Consider the following 23,487-nt stretch of genomic DNA (forward strand, 5'->3'; position numbering starts at 1 on the left):
GGCCTCCAAAGAACCCTCCCAGGCGTGACGCAGTCTATTGCAAAACTTTATGAATGCTCCAGCCTCTACGTCGTGATGGTCAAATAGACCAAATTCGAGGTGAACTTGTGCCGGCAATGCTGACTTTGGCAAATGAAACGCACATTTAAAAATGTTGATTATTAGTTTGTTTAAAAGAGTATTTGTGGTACCCTTCATGATCTCGTGGCCGTACGTCAATGAGTTGGTTATCTTCGCCTTCATCAATTTCAACATTGGGATTAAACTAGGACAAAGTAGCTTTTTGTACCGTTTTGTAGCAGCAACCTCTAATGCCAGGGCTATGGTCCTCAGTACTTCTTTCTGCTTGACAAATGAGCTTCTAGTGTCAAGAAATATTCCCAAATATTTTGAGGTGTTGAATCGATTTTTACGTTATTAAAATGCCACCCTCCACACATCTTCTTTAGCTTCCCAAAGGTAATTGTTTTAGTTTTTGATAGATTCAACTCTAAGAGGTTGTTTGTAGTATAAGGGAGCAGTTCATCAAGTAGCCTCTGTAGGCCCACTTTCGTATGACTAAGCAGCACCAGGTCGTCGGCATATAAGAGGTTACTGATACGTACTCCGTCTAATTGGGGGGGATGGCAGTTGACACTGTCAAGAATTGGCGAGAGATCCAATATGAACAGATTAAAAAGGAGTGTAGCCAGTGCGCAACCTTATTTAACTCCGCTTCTGGTCTCGATCTTCCTAGAAACATGAGAGCCTTCATTCAGCTTGATTCTTATCCATGTTTCAGAATGGAGTTGGACTATTGCGAGTAGCAAAGACCGGGGTAAGCCCCAGGCCTTTAATTTTTGCCACAGTAGGACCCGGGGCACTCAGTCGAAGGCCGCTTTGAAATCTACAAAGCAACAGTGCAATTGAGTTTGTTGAACTGTTGCTTTCTCTATCAAAATGGGTAGGGTTAGTAGATTGGTTGTGTACCAGAATTAGCCACAAAACCGGTCTGATTGAACGGGAGGAGCTTTGTTTCATTGGCCCAGGTCAGCAGATCTACCAATAAAATGCTGGCATAGTGTTTAGACTCAACATCTAGGAGTGCTATCATTCTATAATTACTGGGATCATTTCTCTTCCCTCTCTTTTAAATGGGATGAATGATGGCACCTCTCCAGGACTCAGGAACTACGTTGTTTAACCTACAATGAAAAAACAAGGGGGTCAGATGGACTGCCCAGAATTCAGCTTCCGATTTAAGCATAGCCTGGGGAAGACCGTTTGGCCCGGGTGCACCATTGGCCCTAGCTTTCTTTATTGAGCGTAGGATCTTATATTTTAATTATTCTGGTGTCGCTGTTGTTTCTGGAAATTAATTCATGTTATTCCCATAGGCCACATTTACGTGTTCTTCTAATGTACTAATAGATGAAAAGCTGAGGCCCGGCTGTGTTGAATTCGTAGCCTCCAACAGTAATATCTTTGCGTTGTTTATTCTTGGGGGTTTGGGGCAATGACTTTGTTGTTGTCAATCTTGAAATGAGATGATAAAAAGCGGGTCAGTTCATCAGCATTGATATTTGCGCTGCCTTAGCCATTTCCGCCTCGCTAACCCCTATTTGCCAGAGACCAGAATTTCTTTGAATTTGATTTCTTGCATTCTTAGAGGAGCTTCAGCAAGAATTGATCCGAGGCCTCTTGTTTTTCCCTGCGTACTGCAGAGGTGAAAGCTGCTTGAGCTTGCTTGTAGTTGGTAAGTTTGATTTTATTATCTGGGCTCTTCCTTGATTGGTGAAGGGCTTGAATTCTACATAACTTTAATTTTTTTATTGCTGGTGAAATATGAGATCGAAATACGTACTGCCCAGCACTCCTCTTAAGTGGAACTGCTTCTAGTAGTTGTCGATCGATATAGCTAGCCCAGCTGCTAATAGCAGAGGAATCAATATCTGGTAGTTGGATTAGCAATGCTCTGAATTTTTCCATGAAGAACGGTGCCGCGTCGTCTGACCATTTCATAAGTTTTAAGTGGCAACCTGCGTGGGTATAGGCAAGCTCCTGGTGACGCAGGCTATTAACGAGAATTGTTATTATTTGAGGCTGATGGTCACTCTCACCTTGTGGTACGATGTAATAACTCTCAATCAAAGGGAGAATTTCCATGTTCCCTAGGGAGAAGTCCAGAAAGGAGAAGGTTCGGCCATCGGATCTTGTCCAAGCTGGTGGAGTATCCGTATGGAAACGACCATTCAGTACGGTGTAACCTACACTGCTAGCTGTGTAACTGCGTACTTCCCCAATTTAGATTTTCTGTTTCCTCTATATGGAGTTTGTTCACCACTTTGTGCACAAACTACCTATCCCGCTGTATCTTCCATTCTAAATATTCTGTGCAGCTCTCACCTCTATCTATTCACAATACCACATCATTCCACTACACAAATACACTACACACCACTCCATTCCACCCCACACAATTCCAACCTAGCCCACATAATTCCACTCCACGCCACATACCTCCACCCCACTTCAAACAAAAAACACAGGTAAAAGACAATAGCTCTAACTCTTGCAAATGTGCCACTTTACTCTTCCACACTCCACTCTACTTCGCTCTACTCTACGCCACTCTAATCTATGCCACTCCACTCTATGCCACTTCCCTCCACTCTATGACATTCCCCTCCATTCTACAACACTTCACTGTATGCCACTCCACTCCATGCCACTGCACTTGGTAACACTCCATTCTGTGCCACTCCACATTACACCACTCCACGCCACTACACTCTATCACACACCCCTCCACCCTACAACACACTATGACAGTCCACTCTAGCCAATGCCACTCCACTCTGCAACTCTCTACTGCACTCCATTCCACAACATCCACTCTATGCCACTCCACTCCCTGACAATTCACTGTATGCCACTATACCTCATGCTACTATGCTCCACTCCACTGTACGACACTCTACTCCACCCTATGCCATTCACTTTACTCCACTTTATGCAACTCCACTCTAAGCCACTCCATAATACTCCACTCAATAATAATCTACGCCACTTCACTCTACCACACTCCAATCTCTGAAGATCTACTCCACTTCAAGACACTCTGTATCACTCCAATGTATGCCACTCCAGGCTGCGCCACTACACTCTACCCCCTCTATGCCAATCTACACTACACTCAATGACGCTCTACTCCACTGTGGGCCACTGAACACTACGCCACTCTACTTCACTCCACTTTACAATTCCACTATATGACACTCCACTCCATTCCACTCCACTCTACACCACTTCACTCTAATCCACTCTACAGCATGCCAAACCTCTCTGTGACACTCTACTCCAATACACAACACTCTACTCTATGCCACTACACTCTTCCACACTCCACTCTATGCCACTCCACTCCAATCTATGCCACTCCGCTGTATGCTATTCAACTTTATTACATTGCACACCACTCCACTCCACTGTATGACACTCAACTCCACTCTACTCCACTATACTTCGCTCCACTCTAAACCAGTCCACGCCACTCCACTCTATGGCACTACTCCTTTCTACATCACTCTAAGCCACTCCACTCTATTAGACACCAATCTGTTCCACTCCATTCCACTCCATTCTACAACATTTCATTCTGCGATACTCGACTCTACAACACCCTACACCACTCCACTCTACGACAGACTATTCCACTCCACTCTATGCCACTCTAAGCCACTCTACGCCACTCGACTCTGCACACTCCAATCTATAACACTCTACTCCAGTTTATGCCACTCCATGCCTTTCCAACCAATTCAGTCCACTGTATGCTACTCCACTCTATGGTACTCCACTCTATGCCTCTCCACTCCAAACCACTCCACTCCACAACACACCAATGTTGGACTTGGCCCTTTTTGCAGGGCCATCCCTGAACTTTTTGCTTTCCTCCAGGTATTTTTTTCTGACCCGGTGTATGTGGTTTTAGGACTCTGGGCACTTTATCACTGCTGTCCAGTGTAAAGTGCATGTGCTCTCTATGGTAAAACATGGTTAGATTGGTCTATACCTGTTTGGTGTATTTAATTTACCTGTCAATCTCTTGTAAAGCGATATCTCAGATACCCAGGGCCAGTAAATTAAATTCTACTAGTGGGCTTGGGGCGCTGATTGCTCCCCCACCAAGGTAGCCTTTCAAACTTGTCTCAGGCCTCTGCCATTGAATGGCCTGCATGCGCAGTTTACTGCTGCTGTGATGTGGTGCATAAACTGGGTGCCACGTCTGTGACTCCACTTTTTCTACATGTCAGTCACCCCTAAGGTAAGCCCTAGCTAGCCCTATGGTCAGGGTGCATTGTAGGTAAAAGGTAGGACATGTGCCTTAACTGTGTGGCATGTCCTGGTAGTGACAAACAGCTATTTTGGTTTTGCACTACTGTGAGGCTGTCCTCTCATAGGAATGCATTAGGGATTCCCTGATAAGTGTTTCAGTGGTAATTCCTAATATGGCAGGAGCAGTGTGGTCAAGTTTGGTATGTTTGGAATAGTAATATTAAATGCTGCGTGATAGTGTGCGCAGATTTTTTATCACTACTTTAGAAATGCCACTTTTAGAAGTTGGCATTTCTGTGTGCTACATGTCTTTGCCTGCTTGATGTGTATTGCATGTCTGGCTCTGGAGTGACGGGGGCTGGTGAGGTGTGTGGCTACAGAGGGTCAGGGTGAGTCAGCGCTAGGCTGAATAGGCAGATCTGCATTTGAAGTGGTGGGAGGAGTAGCCCCTGACCCTGAATAGGTCTGTGCCTGCTTTGTTCAATACTGGCTCCGCCCCTGTGGTGTGTCTGGGGCCAGAGCTTAACCTGACAAAGGAGGGTGTGAGCACTGTATAGAAAATGCTTCAGCACCCCCCAGAACTGGTTTTTATTATTATTATTATTAATCGGGTTTTATAGAGCGCAAACAACCCGGAGGCCTCGTAGCGCTAAGTACCGTCATACTAAAAGGAAAGAGAGGTTTAAATGAACAGGTGGGTTTTCAAATCCTTCCGGAATTTTAAGAGGTTAGGTTCACTGCGAAGGGAGGTGGGCAGAGAGTTCCATTCTTTTGCGGCGTTCCAGGAGAAGGAACGTCCGCCCCATCTGGTCCGTCTGATTTTGTTGACAGTAGCCAGGAAGGCAGTGCTAGATCTTAGGGACCTGTGAGGAAGGTAGGGTTTTGCCAGGGAACAGATCATAGTAGGGGCATTCTTCCACATGGCTTTGTGCATAAAACAGAGAGATTTAAACAGCACTCTGGCCTTAACCGGAAGCCAGTGCAGTTTCCTTAGGGCAATGGTGGCTGAGTCTCGTTTATTGAGACCTAACAGGGGACGAGCTGCGGCGTTTTGAGTCACCTGTAGCTTTTTGATTGTAAAAGCAGGGGCACCTAAGTATAAGGAGTTCCCGTAATCTAGACGGGACAAAATGATGGCTTGAACCATTATTCTGCGAGCTTCAAAAGGGAGAAGAGGCAGCACTTTTCTCAGCATATGCATTAGCCCAAAGCATGTGGCAGAGAGAGTAGTAGCTTGCTGCATGAAGCTGAGGTTGGAGTCCAGCCAAATGCCTAAGCTCTTTATATGGCATTTTGGTTGAGGCGTAGGGCCCATACATGGTGGCCAGTCTAACAAAGGAATGGGAATGGTTGAGTTACCTAACACCATGAGCTCAGTTTTCTCGCCATTTAATTTTAAATGCGAGGTTGCCATCCACTGAGCCACTGCTATCAGGCAGTTACTTAGATTGGAAGGGGAAGAGTCTGCCTGATTCATAGATACGACTAATTGCGTGTCATCGGCGTAGGTTATTATATCCAGACCGAAAGAGTGCACTATATCAGCTAACGGCTGCATATAAATATTAAAAAGAGTAGGGCTCAATGAAGAGCCCTGAGGTACACCTTGATCCAAGGGCCAGACTTTAGAGTAGGTAGTACCCTCAACTACCCTAAAAGAGCGGTTCTCCAGGAATGACTGGAGCCAGAGCATGGCCTTCCCCGAGATTCCCATTTGGTTGAGGCGATGAAGGAGAATGCTGGTGTTAACGGTATCAAAGGCGGCACTGAGGTCGAGCAACATGATTGCTGTGGTGCCGCCTTGATCCATTTGCTTCCTGGCCAGCTCAGTTACCGCCAGGAGAGCCGCCTCGGTTCCCAATTTTGGACGAAAGCCAGCTTGGGAATCGTGGAGGAGATGGTTGTTCTCTAAAAATTGAGTGATAGCCGAGTTGACGTGTTTTTCAAGGAGTTTGCTGATCCACGGAAGGAGGGAAATAGGCCGATAGTTGGCCATATTTTCCGGGTCCAGTGTTTTCCCTAACCCTGTGCCAGGGCAGAACAAAGACAAATGTGGTATAAGTACTGGGGCTGTGACCAAAGGAAAGTGGTGCTTGTTGTACCTGTTTTGGAGCTGAAAGGACAGCTGGGCGTCAGGAGGAACCACTGTGGGACCCCGCTGCTGGCTCCTGGGGGTCCCTACGTAATGGCCTGCCTGTGCCCAGCTCTGCCCTATGGGGCCTCTGAATCAGAGTGCGGCGCTTGCTGGATTCTTTCCAGTACATTGCTCAGCGGATTTCGTGCTAAGAGAGCGCGGTTGTCACTGTCTGCTGTGGTGAGGAAACTGCCTAAAACTCGGCGGGAGATTTCGATTTGGGTTTTAGTAACATTAAACGGTGCGCTTATACATACTTTTGTTCAGACGTAGGATTGCTCGACTCGCCGATTCATCATTGGCTAGGTAAGCAATTAAACTCAGAGTCATGCTCTTATCATGAAAAATATGTTATCCGCATCCTGAGCCCGCATTTTTACTTGTTTATACAGAGCTCGTTTTTTGGATATACGCAAAACATCGAATCTTGCGTGAATGTATACTTGACACAGAGGTGAGTAAGTTTGAGACATTATATACAGAGAAGAGTGATTGTGATCTCGCAGATATTTTGTTAGCAACAAAGCCCATGAATTGAGAATATTTCTTTAACGCGAATCATCATTATGTTGATACATGTAGATGTTACAGGGCAAGCATCCCTATTGGCATTTTAGTTTGCAAATCAGGTCAAAGTTTATAAGGCACTGCGTTGGCAGTTAACCAGTGTTGTTAGCATGCACAACTGACTGTTTTATTGATAGTTATGTTTTGATCAGCTTTGGAAATTGTTAATTAGTAATGTGCATCTTCTGAAAGTGTTTCCTTCTTCTTTCTTTCTCGACAGAAAACCCCTGACGAAGGGACAGAATGTCCCGAAATGCATTGGGTTAAAAAATAAATTTGTATATATAATGTTCTTTGATTTTGTATATATGTGTTTTGTGAAGGATTACATGCATAACTTGTGAATGACTCATGAAATATTCCAATTTAATGAGCAATTTCTTTTTGAAAACAACATGAATTAAAATGTTTATGATAACTAATACTGTTGATTTCTGTTAATGCATGTTGGAGTCCTAGCAGCCAGGCAGGGGCTAGGCCACTTACATTAAAATTCGGCGGAGACATTGCTCTGTGACTTGCGGCATCCCGGAGACCAGGCAAGATTGTGCCTGAAGGCGGGCGGGGATCCTGTGTGCCAGGGAGAGCCATGCGTGTGCCAGAGAAGGAGACAAGGTTGGCTGAGGCCCCGCCCCATGCTGGGACATTGTCTGCTTTTTCCAAGAAGGAGGGCGGAAGTCTACCCCGCATTTTGGTGCCCGGAGAAAGCAGCTGCGGTTGGAAAACTGGAAAGCAGGCGCCAAAGTGGAAGCCAGGCAGGTGAAGCCTGATCGCGGGTGGGGCTCTATCCAAAGAACCGGAAAGCCCTGTGTGTAGCCGACAAGTGAGAATTCTACAAAGGACGAGGGGAGTGCGGGACCTCCGGAGAGGCCGACCAATACAATTACCTTTTTCTCCGGAGACAAGGGTGAGTTGCACCGGCCCCCTGACTACACTGTGGACCTGTTGGGGGCATTGTCGTTGCTGCATTTGCAGCTGGGGGCTAATTTGGAAGCCTTGTGCAGGAGGAGGCCAATGGATTCCCCACTACCCCTATGGGGGAATACTTGCATGGCCAGGGAGGTGCCTGGTGAGTTAGGGATACTGTGCCTGGAGGATCATGACTAAGATACACTGTGGATCGTGTGCATACCTAAGATGTTATGAACTGGTGTGATTTTAAGAAGTGTAAAATGCTCTACTATGAAATGTCATTGAGTAAGATGTACACCTAAGGTATTCTTGCTAGGTGCAGTGTTGCTAGTAGTTGCTGGCTGTTTTCACTGCTGAGCTTTGCTATGTGCACTGTTGAGGGGTAGGCCCAAGGTGGGCCTGATGTACTGCACTACTGCTACTTATGTTATGCTGAGTGTAATGCCAAGTACTGTCCTGATGTTCATGCCTCATGAGATGTGCACCGTGGCAGGTGTTACTGTGGCACACCGAAGACTATTAAGATGTTTGCCTAATGTGTAATGCAAAGTGCAATGTTACCAGTGGTAACTGGTCGTTTTATTTTCACTACATGTGTGTTATGATGGTGCTGACAGTGGCCCGATTGGCCCTATCATATATATAATCCCCTGTAAAGTGATACCTAAGTGCCAGAAGGCACAGTGTACATTTGTGATTTTGTTCTAATGAGTTTATGGATAATACAAAGGCTATTTTTGATATAACCTTGTGTGGAGTTTCTTTTGGGGTGTTCCTAGTGTGTCGCTGCTTTGTGAGTGTGTTGCGCAAACACTTTACACATTGCCTCTGGGATAAGCCTGACTGCTTGTGCCAAGCTACCGAGGGGGTGAGCAGAGGTTATCTTCAGCGTGTAACTGCCCTAGCCAACCAGAAATCCCATTTCTAACATGCACTCTACGAGATTCCACTCTATGACACTCTATGCCACTCCACTTTAGTCCACTCCATGCTAGGCCATTATATGTCACTCCAACTCCCCTCTATGGCTCCCTGTTCCATGACCCTCTATAACATTCGACTCTACAACATTCTAGTCCACTGAACGCCATTCCACTCTATACCGCTGCACTCAATGCCACTTCATTCTACGCCACTTCCCTCTACACCACTACACTGTACGCCACTCCACTCTACACCACTACACTCTACGCTACATGACTCCACTCCATGACACTCTATGGCACTCCACTCTACTCCATGTCACTCCACTCTGTGACACTCTACTACACTCAGTTCCACAAAATTCCACTCTATGCTACTCCACTCTTCGACAATCCACTATATGCCACCGCACTGCATGCCACTCCACTTTATGCCAATGTACTCCACTCCACTGTGCGTCATTCTACTCCACTCAGTGCAATTTACTCTACTCCACTCTACACAACTCCACTCTAAACCAGTTCAGTCCACGCCACTCCACGCCACTCCACTCTACACAACTCCACTCTACACCACTCTAAGCTTCTACTAGATGCCAATCTGTTCCACTTCACTCTACAACACTCCATTCTACGACACGTGACTCTACCCCACGATACACCACTCTGCTCTATGACAGTCTATTCCACTCTATGCCACTCCACTCTATGACACTCTACGCCATTTGACTCTGTGCCACTTCAATCTATGAAACTCTACTCCAATTATGCCACTCTATGCCTTTCAACTCTACGTCACTCCACTTTATGCCCCTCCACTCTATATCACTCCACTCTACTCCTCTCCACTCTGAATCACTCCGCTCTACACAACTCCACTACAACACACCACTCCAAGACATTCCACTCTACTCCACTCCATGCTAGGCCACTCTATACCACTCCACTCCCATCTATGACATCCCATTCTATGCCACTTCACGCCACTCTATGATACTCTAAGACACTCCACTCTATTCCATTCTACACCACTCCACCCTGTGACATTCCACTCTAGTCCACTCCACTCCACTCTATGACATTCCACTCTTCGAAACTCTACCCCACTCCACAACATTCTACTGCACTCTGTACCACAGCACTCTATGTCAGTCTGTCTCTCCAATCTAAGCCACTCCCCTCTGGGATACTCTACTCCACTCTACTCCATGCTATGCCACTCAACTCCATGCCACTTCCTCCACTTCACGCCACTCTCCTCTATGGCATTAACTTTTAGATATGCTGAACAGCAGCCACACAGGGGTACAGCATGGATAAAACATCTTGCCAAAGCAGTAGCTTTCACAAAGCGTGTTCTGTGATGTAGGGAAGCAACTTTCTCCAGGGGGAAAAATATTTTCATGAGAACAATGTGCACTGGCTCAGGTGAGTAGGAGCTCTTAAGACATGTATCTTCACATCCGCAGTAGTATGATTGAAAACATGCCCTTCCACAACTTTTCAGGTATATAACTAAGAAAGTTGCTGAATACGAAAAAATAAAGGTAAAACTACATTCAGCCACAGACAGACACCTGTATTTTTAACTTTTTTTTGTAAATAGGACCTAGTAATGTAAAATTAAAAATCAGTTCTCAAAAGAACAAAACATTTGCATGGCATAATGTAGGACTCGCAGGCTCATATTTCATCACCATCCATGCTATCGCAAATACTGCATACCCCATCACCAGTTGGGCAATTAATTTTCCAACTCTTAATGTTTTTGGGGTAGGAAAAAATCAAAGTCAATTTGTACGTATTACACCCCTACTGGGATGCCCGTTTAAACATTACCATGGACTGTTAAACTGTGACAAAAGGTAGGGCAGGGCCAAACTTAGCCAATCTACCAGTCTACATTTCCAGGCAGTCTGCAGGCTATGGGATGCTTTCAGAGTTGGATGGCCCCATTGTATTCACAATCTCTTGCAGTGTGGGCTAGTTTGAACATTACTGCCAGTGTGCTCCTGGTATCCAGGCCAGTCCGACTCTCCCCACAGAGCCATCTTTCTGGGAGATGGTTTTTGAAAATGGGTCATGAGCTACAGAGAACCAGATCCTTGTAACAGACCCATTCCCTCCCCCTGACCCTCACCTTGCATGATGCATGGAAAGTCAGTGTGAGAGCCCTTAACACCCATGTGATTGCTCCCTCCCCAGGTCCTAGCCACCAAGAACCCTCCGGCGCTCACCTCTGGCATAAAAATTAATGATTACATTAAGAATCGAATATAGTTCTTAGCAGGTGATGCTGTCTCCGTATCCAATTGCAGGAGTATGCTTTATGAATTGTACTATACTTTCCATAAATCTTTTATAGAGGGGCGACTGCATCTAAGGACATTCTTGTAGATAAAAAACACATTTTCCATTAAAAATCTTAGTTGCTACTCAAGACTGGGCTGTCATTTTTCGAATCTTGTAATTAAACCAGTCACTTCATAGCGTATGTACTGAGTTAAGAAAAGAGAATATGACACTTGGAAGTTGGTCTTGGGGTAAAATGCCTAGTAGTAAAATTAGCTTAGTTTCAGAGGCACTGTGCATTGCAAAACAAAGTAGTAAATGAGGCTTGACTGGATCAGGTAAAATAAACAGAGGTAGAGCAACTAAATGCATGTAGTGCTAAACACACATCAAATGAGAATTAAAATCATAAATGAAACAATTGACAAAATATGTGAAGTAGAACGCTTGCAGTACAACTTCACGTTCTCATAAATGCCTTAACGAATTAGTTCCATAGTTTGGTTTATAGAAGAGTATGAACTTGGCTGTCATGAGTGTCAAAAGAGACCAATTCTTTCTGAAGTTGCTACTTGTATATTATATATTATACATTGTAATCCTTAGCTAGTTAAGAGCTTTTGGTTGTCCATATTGTGATAGTAAGCATGTGAGGGATGGGATAGAAGGGTCATACATTGCTAAGTTGATTCGGGAGACTGTACATTTCCTATAGAGGTGACTGTATCTAATGCTTTGTGGCAAAACTGGAAAGAACAATTATTGGGATGAAATTACTTTGTATTAGGGAATCGTTTAAGATAGTACAGTAATAAGGAAGCTTAAATGTTAAAATCTACCTGTTGAAACTGGCCTTGGTCGGGGCCTGGTTCCGTTGCTCAGATGTTCCACACTGGTTCTGATCCGGCACCCGTCCCTAATATGTGACCCCTGCCTCTGGAGGTTAGCAGAGACAACTGCTGCATGCACATTTGTTTCATCTGCAGATCTGGGCCTGTAGTTAAATATGCTCAGTCTCTTTCGCAGCTGCAGGGCACACGGGTGAAGACTCCCATGAGAGGAAGACACGGAATCGCTGTAGACAGAGGTACAGGAGGCGGACAGCGAACAGGAACCACCATCGCTGAGCTCGTAAAATCCTAGGAGAGAAGGGAAAAGACGTTAGGGGACAGAAGAACTTTGTAAGAAATGTCATCTTCCACTAAGAATTGAGCACTCGGGTGACAAACCCAAGGAGGGTCAGACGTAACACCAGTTATACTAGGGAATAGATGTTATGCTGTGGAGAGTACAAATATCAGAAAAATAACAGCTTTAGCGTTAAATCATTGTACATGAGGCAAAGCCAGTACAGTCCACTATACAAAATTGACAAGATAAAAACATACTGCTAAATTGATGGGTTAACGGCATGGAATTCAACAAGCCACACGAAACTGAACATATGTTGTTGGCTTCTTGAACCTTCTGGGGTTAAAGCATGCTGTATTGAAAATGTGTTGTTATTTCTGTTCAGCTGTGCTCTCCACTACACATCACCAGTCTAAGCGAACTGGTTTAAAAAACAATGTTAATTTATTTGACAGTGTTTATTCAAGGAGGTTTTGTGTTTATTTTGCTGTTGAAGGCTTCCTGTTTGGCCTTATTTGCGAGTTCACATGTTGACACATGTGCCTCTCTTTGACATGACTCTCTGAAGGTATTTGCTAGTTTACTGGTTGTTTTTACAGCAGTCTTTAAAAGTACTTCAAAGTCAAAGATTGCTTTATTCAATTTTAAACATAAAAACCATAAAGCACAGTTAAAAAAGTTAAAACACGTTGTCATGATTTACATAAATCCAGAAACGGTCAGAGTAAGAAATGAATTAAAAATGATTGAAAGATTGTTTTGATCAATTCATCGAAGTCCTATATCTAATAACAGTTTTTAAGAACAAGGACATGGAGTACATTGTCAGATCATCTTCCAGCATCTTTAATCTTAAAAGAGTTGTTCTACATTGTCTCAAACCCCATTTTCGCATCATCGGGATCAGAAATCTTTTCCTCGGCAGGGTATAGAATTTACAAAAAAGTATGCAATGTAACATAGATTGTACTGAAATATCATCACAGGGACATAATATCAAATTTTTAGACCAGCAGTTTATTTCCGGTAATGTCACCAGTCTAAAAAAGGTCCCCCCCTGAATCGTGTGAGTAGCATGCAAGAATAAGCACTTTGTATCTGAATCAAATAAAGCTGAATCCCCTGTCCTTGAAGAATCAAATGGTTCTCCATGACAGAGGTCTTATGTTTCTCTACCAGCCACCGTTTGGTCTCTAAAAAGATCAGACAAATTTCCTTTAGCTTCTTTCTTGAAATGGTCTCTAAGCTACTTGGGGAATCGAAGTATTCTGGGTGACCAATATCATAAAAGAGTTTTTTTACGTACATGATCCATGGGATTCTTAAAATCCTCTGGAGATTAAGACAGTCGATAATTATGTCTCTGTTAAGGCTGTCTCATCATTGGTCCATACCTTATGCCATAAAAGAAGGGGATCAACTTTGATAAGGTCTGAAATGTAATGTAAGCCTAGTTTCTTGTGGCACACATATGTAGAAGTGGACACTGGGGCGGCTAATATGTAGCGAAGGAAAGCATTCTCACTAAGTTGTATATTTTGAGGTTCTATTATTCCCCATATACCTGCCCCATATGTCGCTGTGGAAACGCATTTAGATTTGTATATGTCCACTAACACTGGCACAGGACGTCCCCCCAATTTATTTTCAAAATTGTGAACGGCCCCAATTGCTCTTGAGAAAGCCATTTTTCTGGCTTGTGCCGCTGCGGACAAGGTCCCTTTTTTATCAAAGTTGATGCCCAAATACGAAAAGGTATCAATTGCATCTATTTTTGTGTTTGAGAGGAAAGTTTTACATGTAGGTGTCCTTTGGTGGTGCAGCACATAGTAAATGTCTTGGTTATGTTTCTTTTTAAACCTCTGTTGGACATATAGTTTGAAAAATTAACAAGGGATCTTTGGAGACCGACTTGGGTCCGTGACATAATTACTGCATTGTCTGCATATAATAAAATAGGGACTGGGTTATTCTTAACTTGAGGGTAATCCTGCTTGTCTCGTATGAGATGGGACGCTACACTATTTATATATAGATTAACAAACATTTACAATGCAACGGTTTCGCCTTCGGAAAAGTTTGAGCCATTGGCATTGTAAATGGCAAACTTTTTATTTATGTGTTGGTTTTGAAAACAGATAAATAAATGGCATTCTCATTTACAATGCCAATAGCTTACTCTGTCGCAAATGCAAGACGTATTGCATTTGCACACACACACCCACACAAGAGCCCCCCACACACACACACACACACAAGAGCCCCCCACACACACCACACAAGAGCACCCCACACACACACACAAGAGCCCCCCACACACACCACACAAGAGCCCCCCACACACACCACACAAGAGCCCCCCACACACACCACACAGAGCCCCCCACACACACACGCAAGAGCCCCCCACACACACGCAAGAGCCCCCCACACACACGCAAGCCCCCCACACACACGCAAGAGCCCCCCACACACATACGCAAGAGCCCCCACACACACGCAAGAGCCCCCCCCCCACACACACACGCAAAGAGCCCCACACACACGCAAAGAGCCCCAAACACACGCAAAGAGCCCCACACACACGCAAAGAGCCCCACACACACGCAAAGAGCCCCACACACACGCAAAGAGCCCCACACACACGCAAAGAGCCCCACACACATGCAAAGAGCCCCACACACATGCAAAGAGCCCCACACAGAGGTCAGGGGTGGCACAGAAGCAGAGTTTCACCAGCTGAGGCTCGCATGAAGCCTCTAGCATGAAATAGAGGGAGGGTAAGGGAGAAGTGATGAAAGAGAGGAGGTAAACAATGAAGGGAGAGCTCCATACGTGGGGCGGGGGGGTCGAACTTGGCCAGAGGTGGAGGAGGTGTACCCCAGATTCGAGTGACTGCCCCTTCCAGCAATCTCGGAAGCTCTTTTCATGAGAATTTGTTTGAAAAAGCAGGTGGAGCAAGTTGTTCCAAGGGGAATAGCTGTTTTTATTATTACTGCTGATAAGTTATCTGTGCCGCCTGCTCTTGTAAGTTTTAGCATCTCATCCTACTCAAATTGTAAGAGTCACACGTTCTGCTGTTTTGCTTAAAAATTGTGGATGTTGAATAAAAGGAGCGGTTGTGAGTACCAAACCATTCAGAAGGAGTTAACAGAGAAAAAGACGCTTGTTTATGATAGTGAGAGAAGTAGTTGTATTACATGGGATGTAGGTGTAGAGGTAAAAGACTTTACTTCTGGCAGTGTTACCACACATTCCATGTATCAGCCTGATATTCAAATTCCTGAATGTGTCACTGTAAATTATATGAATTCATCTCAAACTCACACAGAGTCAAGTTACCAGGAAGCGAGTGATGAGGTTGAAGAATCAGTGATCTTAACACTAATGTTTCTAATTCTTCTACTTCTGATTCCACTGGCAATGGTACTAGAAGGATAACTGTGTTGCCTGTAAAATACAATTATTATTTGTATTAGGTGATACTGTGTATTCTCCTTTTTCACTGTATCGCTTTTGTTTTTACAGCTTGGTTTGAACATTTCTTATCTTATGGTGTATGTATTCTCACTCTCTTGTTTTGTTAAGAAAGGGAGATATATTGGGGCTTTGTATTATTCATATGCAGGTGTTCCTTATGTGCACGTGTCTTCTTACATGTTTACTTTTGGATGTGGATTCTGTTGCCCTGGTTGCTGCTGTTGGTCCATCTGACATCCCAACTTGATGATAGGCCAGGACAGCAGCGTTTCGAGAGGCTCCTGTCTGCTCTTCGTGGGCGTTATTATTGGACAACTCTCGACCACACAAATAAACCTTGGCAAAGCAACGTGCGGGTCCGAGTCCTGGAAAGGCAGAGGCATTGCAGCTGAGGAGTGGGTATCTCAGCAGAGCAGTGTGTGGGTCCCAGTACTGGAGCAGTCGCGGCGCTTGGGCTGGTCTGAGAGGCACTAACAGAGCTGTTTGGGACACATTACTTCGCCAGCAAAGGGTGGTGCAAGGAAACAGCAATGTGCGGGTCCTACTCCTTTGACAAGGTCAGGACTGAGGTGGTTCACTTGTTTAGAGTTTTCTAAACATGTTGAAAAATGATTGACCCAACAGGTACAGCCACATCTTACAGCCAGTGGCCCGAAAACTCAAATGTGCACCCTAGCATCATCCTAGTGTCAGAGCTGATTATACTAGTTGAACAGTCAAGTTGTTTCTTCCGCCGAAGGAGGCCGCAGATAGCAGTAGCATGTTTCCACCACAGGAAGAGGCATATCAAGTTGTGTCTTATTTAGGCATCAAACACTCCTCTATGAAAGTCTGCTATTTGAAGGGGGCAGACAAACGCTATATTTTGAAGGAGTGGTTTGATTGCGGCAATTAAGGAATCTGGAATTTAATGAGAAGGAATAACACCACAGGCCTCACACATTCTACCATCTCCAGAGCAGCCGCAGCAGGCAAGAGCAGTGGAGCCAGCTGGGGGGATTTCGAGAGAGGACTACAAGGGGAAATTAAATAAATAATTAATTTTCCCTCTTGGTCGTCTCTCCAAATCCCTCCCCTACCCCCCTTCCCCCTCTTACCTGCAGCGGCTGCTTCAGAGACTCAACTATTTCTGGATGTTCAGCAACACACATCAAAATTCCTAAAAACTCTATTATGTCGCAGCAGATAGGTTTTTAACCAGCAGTTTGTATTTATTTATTTTATAGGAATAAAAATGCAGTACGGAGGCATGGTATTGCTTTAAACATGGTGCAGTGGACGCCACTGGGAATAGACATGATGTGTTGGAGAGAGGGTGAGACTAGACACAGCAATGCATACCTACTACTTTACAAGTGGTCAGAATTTTAAGGCTGACCTTGAATTCACATGGAACCTGTTGTATGAAGTACACCCAGCACCGACAAAGACCCAACCAATGGAAGCACTGTTAAAAAGCCAGGATGTAAATATCATGTGTGGTCTACCCAGAAGAAAGAGCCACACAATCCTAGGAGGTATTATTAACCTGATGAAAAGTGCTGGTACTATCCCATTAAATGTACTACTGGCCACCATAGATAAACAGAGGCATTCCGAGGGAGGTGATGGCAGGGGGAGGACAGCGCACAGTCCGCCATAGATCAATCAATCAATCAATCAGTGACACTTATAAAGCGCGCTACATACCCGTGGGGTCTCAAGGCGCTGGGGGGGGGGGAGCCGCTACTGCTCGAACAGCCAGGTCTTCAGCTTCTTCCTGAAGGAGAGGTGGTCTTGGGTCAGGCGCAGGTCGGTCGGGAGGGAGTTCCAGGTCTTGGCGGCCAGGTGGGAGAAGGACCTTCCTCCTGTAGTCGCTCTTCGGATGCGGGGGACGGCGGCGAGGGCGTGGTTGGCTGATCGGAGGTGGCGTTTGGGAGCGTAGAAGTTGACTCGGCTGTTGAGGTAGCTCGGGCCTTGGTCGTGTAGGGCTTTGTGTGCGTGGGTGAGGAGGCGGAAGGTGATTCTTTTGTTGACGGGGAGCCAGTGAAGGTCTCGCAGATGTCCGGAGATGTGGCTGGTTCGTGGGATGTCGAGGATGAGTCTGGCTGAGGCGTTCTGGATCCGCTGGAGTCTCTTCTGGAGCTTGGCGGTGGTCCCGGCGTAGAGGGCGTTGCCGTAGTCCAGTCGGCTGGTGACGAGGGCCTGGGTGACGGTCTTCCTGGTCTCGGTGGGGATCCACCAGAAGATCTTCCGTAGCATGCGTAGGATGTTGAAGCATGCCGAGGAGACGTTGTTGACTTGCCTGGTCATGGAGAGGGAGGAGTCCAGGATGAAGCCCAGGTTGCGTGCATGGTCTGTCGGTTTGGGTGCGGTGCCCAGGGCGGGAGGCCACCAGGAGTCGTCCCAGGCGGAGGGAGAGGAGCCCAGGATGAGGACCTCCGTCTTGTCCGAGTTCAGTTTCAGGCGGCTGGTCGTCATCCACTCGGCTACCTCTTTCATCCCTTAAACAGTTGAGGGCCATGTGGGGTTTGGGGCGCCAACCTCACAGGCCGCAGCAATTGAAGGGGAGAGGGTGAGAGCAGCAGACTCTGCGCCTCCTCCGAGCAGGACGTGGCAACTGTGGCCCACTGATTGCGACCGGCCCTCTTTGGGCTATAAACAACAACGCAGCCAGAAGACCTGCAGAAAAAGTACAACCGAAAGTATGGTAGGAGGGGGGTGGGAATAAAGACAACATGGACAAAGGGAGGCGGCAGGAGCATGGTGAACACAGACAACGGGAGGGGAGCGAAGTAAAACAAAACAAATTCAGCAAGTACAACAAAAGGTGGATCCCTGCAGGCCGAATTCGATCACTGTCTAACAGAGTGGTGAGGCCAGCTGAGGTGGATGAGAGGGGTGGCAGAGTGACCCACACTGAAGGACGACAGTCAGGGTCCCTTGTTTACTAGTGTGCTTACCGCGTGGCTCATGCTGGGCGAGTCGGGCTTCCCTCCTCCGCTCTCGGCTGGCAGCAACTCAAGCACGTACCCCGATCCGCCGCCAATGCTGCTGGAGGAGCCCGGGAGGAGGCGCGGCTTCTCCCCCTCCCATGGAGTCCCGATGGCTGAGCCTGGCCGCCATACTTCTTGTGGGCCGCCGTCTTCCTTCTTCCCCCGGGCGGCGGGGGGGGGGGCGGGCACTTCCGGCCGGCCGCGCTAGGATTGGCCGGCCGGCTGAAGAAACCCTCGAGCAGGCCCTGGGTCCTAGTGCCTCCCACAGGGCTCGTGGCTCAAATAATTGTTACCTGTTGTCCTTCATGCGGCCCTGGGTCCTAGTGCCTCCCACAGGGCTCGTGGCTCATGCTGGGCGAGTCGGGCTTCCCTCCTCCGCTCTCGGGGGGCGGGCGGGAGAGGACGAGGGGGGCGGGAAAGGACACGGACGTCGGGAGGGAGGCGGGAAACGTGGGGACGGCGGGAGGAGGGACACAAGGCAGGACAGCAGCAAGCACTCTCGGGGGGCGGGCGGGAGAGGACGAGGGGGGCGGGAAACGTGGGGACGGTGGGAGGAGGGACACAAGGCAGGACAGCAGCAAGCACTGCCCGGCCGGAGGAGACTCGGGGGCGTTCCCGGCGTCGCGTGACGTCGGCAAAAGCCAAAGAATCTCGGGAACGCCCCCGTGCCTGGTCCGGCATTGATGGACAGGCCCCTCGTCCAATGGCTAGGCTCCATTTATGGAGCTAGCCAATGGGACGGGGGGGCGTGTTCCATAGTGCTTACTGTACTCAATAGATTTCTCTGGAGGAGGAGCCTAACGGCTCCTTTCCCCAGCGAAACCTAAAAAGGAATGGTGTGAGTATACAACCCTGCCTGACTCCCTTTTTTATGTCAAACTTGGAAGTGCACTCGCCCTGGTTCCCAAACCTTACCCTCGCCCCAGCCCCCCGGTGTAATTCCTTAACAAAAATCAGCAGATTTAAATCTATGCCCATTTGCAGTAATATGGACCAAAGTTTGTCGTGATTTAAACAGTCAAAGGCCGAGCTTAGGTCGACAAATGTTAAGAACAAATTTTCCTTTTTTGCCACTACCTACTTAGCTATGATCAACGCTAAGTTCTGGCCTTGCTCAGTTGTACCAAGACCAGCCCTAAAACCATATTGGAACTGAGACAATATACCTTTATCCTCTGCCCATAGTTGCAACTTACTGAGTATAACTCTCCCGGCTACCTTCATCAGGGAGTCCAATAAAGATATTGAACGATAGCATTTTGTGTCATTGCTGTCACCTTTCTTATAGATAGGGACCACAATAGCCTCTCGCCATGTATGAAAGAACCCATTTTTGTCACAACTGTTTAGGACATTAGTTAAAAGAGGGGCCCATAGGTCGATGTTAGTTCAATCAATCAATCAATCAGGGCATTTATAGAGCGCACTACTCACCCGGAGGGTCCCAAGGCGCTTGGGGGGGGGGGGGGGGGTTCCGCTACTGCTCGAACAGCCAGGTCTTGAGCTTCTTCCTGACGGAGAGGTGGTCTTGGGTCAGGCGAAGGTCGGGAGGGAGGGTGTTCCAGGTCTTGGCGGCCAGGTAGGAGAAGGACCTTCCTCCTGTTCTCGCTCTTCGGATGCGGGGGACGGCGGCGAGGGCGTGGTTGGTCGATCGGAGGTGGCGTTTGGGAGCGTAGAAGTTGAGGCGGTTGTTGAGGTAGCTCGGGCCTTGGTCGTGTAGGGCTTTGTGTGCGTGGGTGAGGAGACGGAAGGTGATTCTCTTGTTGACGGGGAGCCAGTGCAGGTCTCTCAGATGTCCGGAGATGTGGCTGCGTCGGGGGATGTCGAGGATGAGTCTGGCTGAGGCGCTCTGGATCCGCTGGAGTCTCTTCTGGAGCTTGGCGGTGGTTCCGGCGTAGAGGGCGTTGCCGTAGTCCAGTCGGCTGGTGACGAGGGCCTGGGTGACCGTCTTCCTGGTCTCGGTGGGGATCCACCGGAAGATCTTCCGTAGCATGCGCAGGATGTTGAAACAGGACGCGGAGACGGCGTTGACTTGTCTGGTCATGGATAGGGAGGAGTCCAGGATGAAGCCCAGGTTGCATGCGTGGTCTGTCGGTTTGGGTGCGGTGCCCAGGGCGGGGGGCCACCAGGAGTCGTCCCAGGCGGAGGGCGAGGAACCCAGGATGAGGACTTCCGTCTTGTCTGAGTTCAGTTTCAGGCGGCTGGTCGTCATCCACTCGGCTACGTCTTTCATCCCTTTGTGGAGGTTGGTTCTGGCGGCGGCGGGGTCGTTGGTCAGGGAGAGGATCATCTGGGTGTCGTCGGCGTAGGAGATGATGTTGAGGTTGTGTTGGCGTGCGATGGCCGCAAGGGGGCTCATGTAGACGTTGAAGAGGGTGGGGCTGAGCGAGGAGCCCTGAGGAACGCCGCAGATGACTTCCGTGGCTGCAGATCTGAACGGTGGTAGGCGGACTCTCTGTGTCCTTCCAGCGAGGAAGGAGATGATCCACTCCAGTGCCTTCTCCTGGATTCCGATGTTGCTGAGGCGCTGCACTAGGGCGCGGTGGCAGACAGTGTCGAACGCCGCGGAGAGGTCTAGGAGGATGAGGGCCGCTGTTTCACCGTTGTCCAGCAGGGTTCGGATGTCATCGGTGCCAGCGATGAGGGCAGTCTCGGTGCTGTGGTTGGCTCGGAAGCCAGACTGTGAGGGGTCGAGGGATCCATTCGTCTCGAGGAAGGCGGCCAGCTGCTTGTTGACGGTCTTCTCGATGACTTTGGCTGGGAACGGGAGGAGCGAGATGGGGCGGTAATTCTTGAGTTCGGTGGGATCCGCTGTTGGTTTCTTTAGTAGAGCGCTGAGTTCGGCGTGCTTCCAGCTCTCAGGGAAGGTGGCGGTGTCGAAGGAGGTGTTGATGATGTCCCGCAGGTGGGGTGCGATGACAGCGTTGGCCTTGTTGAAGACGTGGTGGGGGCAGGGGTCGGTCGGAGATCCGGAGTGGATAGAGTTCATCGTGCAGATGGTGTCTTCTGTGTTGATCTGGGTCCAGGCGCTGAGGGTGGTGGTGGGGGGCGTTGGTGCGGTCGTGGGGAGTGTTGTTTGTGGGCTGAAGCTGTTGTGTATGTCAGCGATCTTGTTGTGGAAGTAGGAGGCGAGGGAGTTGCAGAGGTCTTGCGACGGGGTGATGTCGTTGTTTCCGGCGTTGGGGTTGGAGAGCTCTTTCACGATGTTGAAGATTTCCTTGCAGTTGTGTGCGTTGTTGTCCAGCCGGTCCTTGAATGCTGTTTTCTTGGTGGCGCGGATCAGTTGATGGTGCTTCCGGGTGGCGAGCTTGAGGGTGGTCATGTTGTCCGGTGTTGGCTCTCTTCTCCAGACTTTCTCGAGGGCTCGGCAGTTCTTCTTGGAGCTCTTGAGTTCGTCTGTGAACCATGGGGCCTTCTTGCTGCCGGGTCTGCTAGGCGGGGTCCTCAGTGGGGCGAGGTCGTCTGCGCAGTTGCTGATCCACTTCGTGAGGTTGTCGGTGGCCTGGCTGGGGTTCGCTGAGCTGGCGGGAGGGTGCTCGCTCAGGGAAGCGGCGAGCTGGTCTGCTGTGATCTTGTTCCAGTTTCTTTGGGCCACCTGTTGCTGGTGGTGGTGGATCGTGGATCTTCTGAAGGTGAAGTGGACGCAGCTGTGGTCCGTCCAGGAGAGTCCGGTGGCGTGGCTGAAGGCGATGTCCTTGCTGGAAGAGAAGACAGCGTCGAGTGTGTGTCCGGCGAGGTGGGTGGGGGTGGTCACCAGCTGCTTGAGTCCGAGGTTGGCGAGGTTGTCAAGCAGGGTGGTGGTGTTGCGGTCGTTGTTGTTCTCCAGGTGGAAGTTGATGTCCCCCAGGAGGATGTAATCAGCGGAGGGGAGGGCGTGCGGGCTGATGAAGTCGGCGATGTCTTCGCTGAATTGTGTGCGTGGTCCAGGGGGTCGGTAGATGAGGGTGCCTCTGAGGGTGGTCTTGGGGTCCGTGTGGATCTGGAAGTGCAGGTGTTCGGCGGTTGTCAGGGTATCGTCGGTGTTGGTCGTGATGCGGATGGTGTCCCTGTAGATGATGTCGATGCCTCCTCCCGTCTGTTTGACGCGGTCTCTTTGGGTGATCTTGTAGCCCTCTGGGATGGCGATGGCGATGTCAGGCGCTGAGGAGTCGTTCATCCAGGTTTCCGCGAGGAAGGCGACGTCAGGAGTTGTGGTGTCGAGGAGGTTCCAGAGTTCGATGGTGTGTCTGTGGACAGAGCGGGTGTTGAGTAGGATGCACTTGAGGTGGTTACTGTTGGTGTTCGGCTTGGCGGGTGCTGGTGCGGGGCAGGTCCGGATGCAGGAGAACTTGCAGGCGTGACAGCGGAAGGGTCCGTGGGTTCGTCTCGGGGTGGCTCGGTAGCATCCCGGGATTCGGCCGGTGTTGAGTGCGTTGAGGGTGGCGGCGTCGTACGTCCGGCGGGCGGGCTGGGGTCTGCGGGGGCCAGGGGTTCTGGCACTGGGCGCAGACGGGCTTACCTTTGGCGCACCTTCGGCGCTCAATCGGTGTTCCCACTGAGCGCGTCCGCTGCGCGGTCGCTCTGGGGGCGTCATAAGAAGGGAGCCGGGAGGGAGGGTCCGCTGGGAGGCGGGGACCAATCGGCAGGCGGGAGGGGTGCGTTCAGAGCTGCTACGGCGGGAAAAAGCTGGGGGCTCGGCTGGCGGCCCTGCGGCAGCTGGGGCGCTGGGGCGGCCCTGCGGCGGCTGGGGCGTAGGCTCGGCTTCGGCTTCTGGCAG

At 48.6% G+C, this 23,487-nt stretch overlaps 1 protein-coding gene across 1 annotated transcript in view; it reads right to left on the reverse strand.

The window, feature by feature from the left end:
* Positions 1 to 23,487, reverse strand: part of DACT2 (dishevelled binding antagonist of beta catenin 2) — a 158,204-nt gene that overhangs the window by 34,593 nt on the left and 100,124 nt on the right. The window contains exon 3 of the mRNA XM_086927095.1: positions 11,985 to 12,284. Within this exon, the coding sequence (XP_086783221.1) occupies positions 11,985 to 12,284 (300 nt within the window). The remainder of the gene's footprint in view (positions 1 to 11,984; positions 12,285 to 23,487) is intronic.

This window comes from Lissotriton vulgaris, chromosome 6 (genome assembly GCF_964263255.1).
Source record: "Lissotriton vulgaris chromosome 6, aLisVul1.2, whole genome shotgun sequence".
In the NCBI taxonomy this organism is placed as follows: Eukaryota; Metazoa; Chordata; class Amphibia; order Caudata; family Salamandridae; genus Lissotriton; species Lissotriton vulgaris.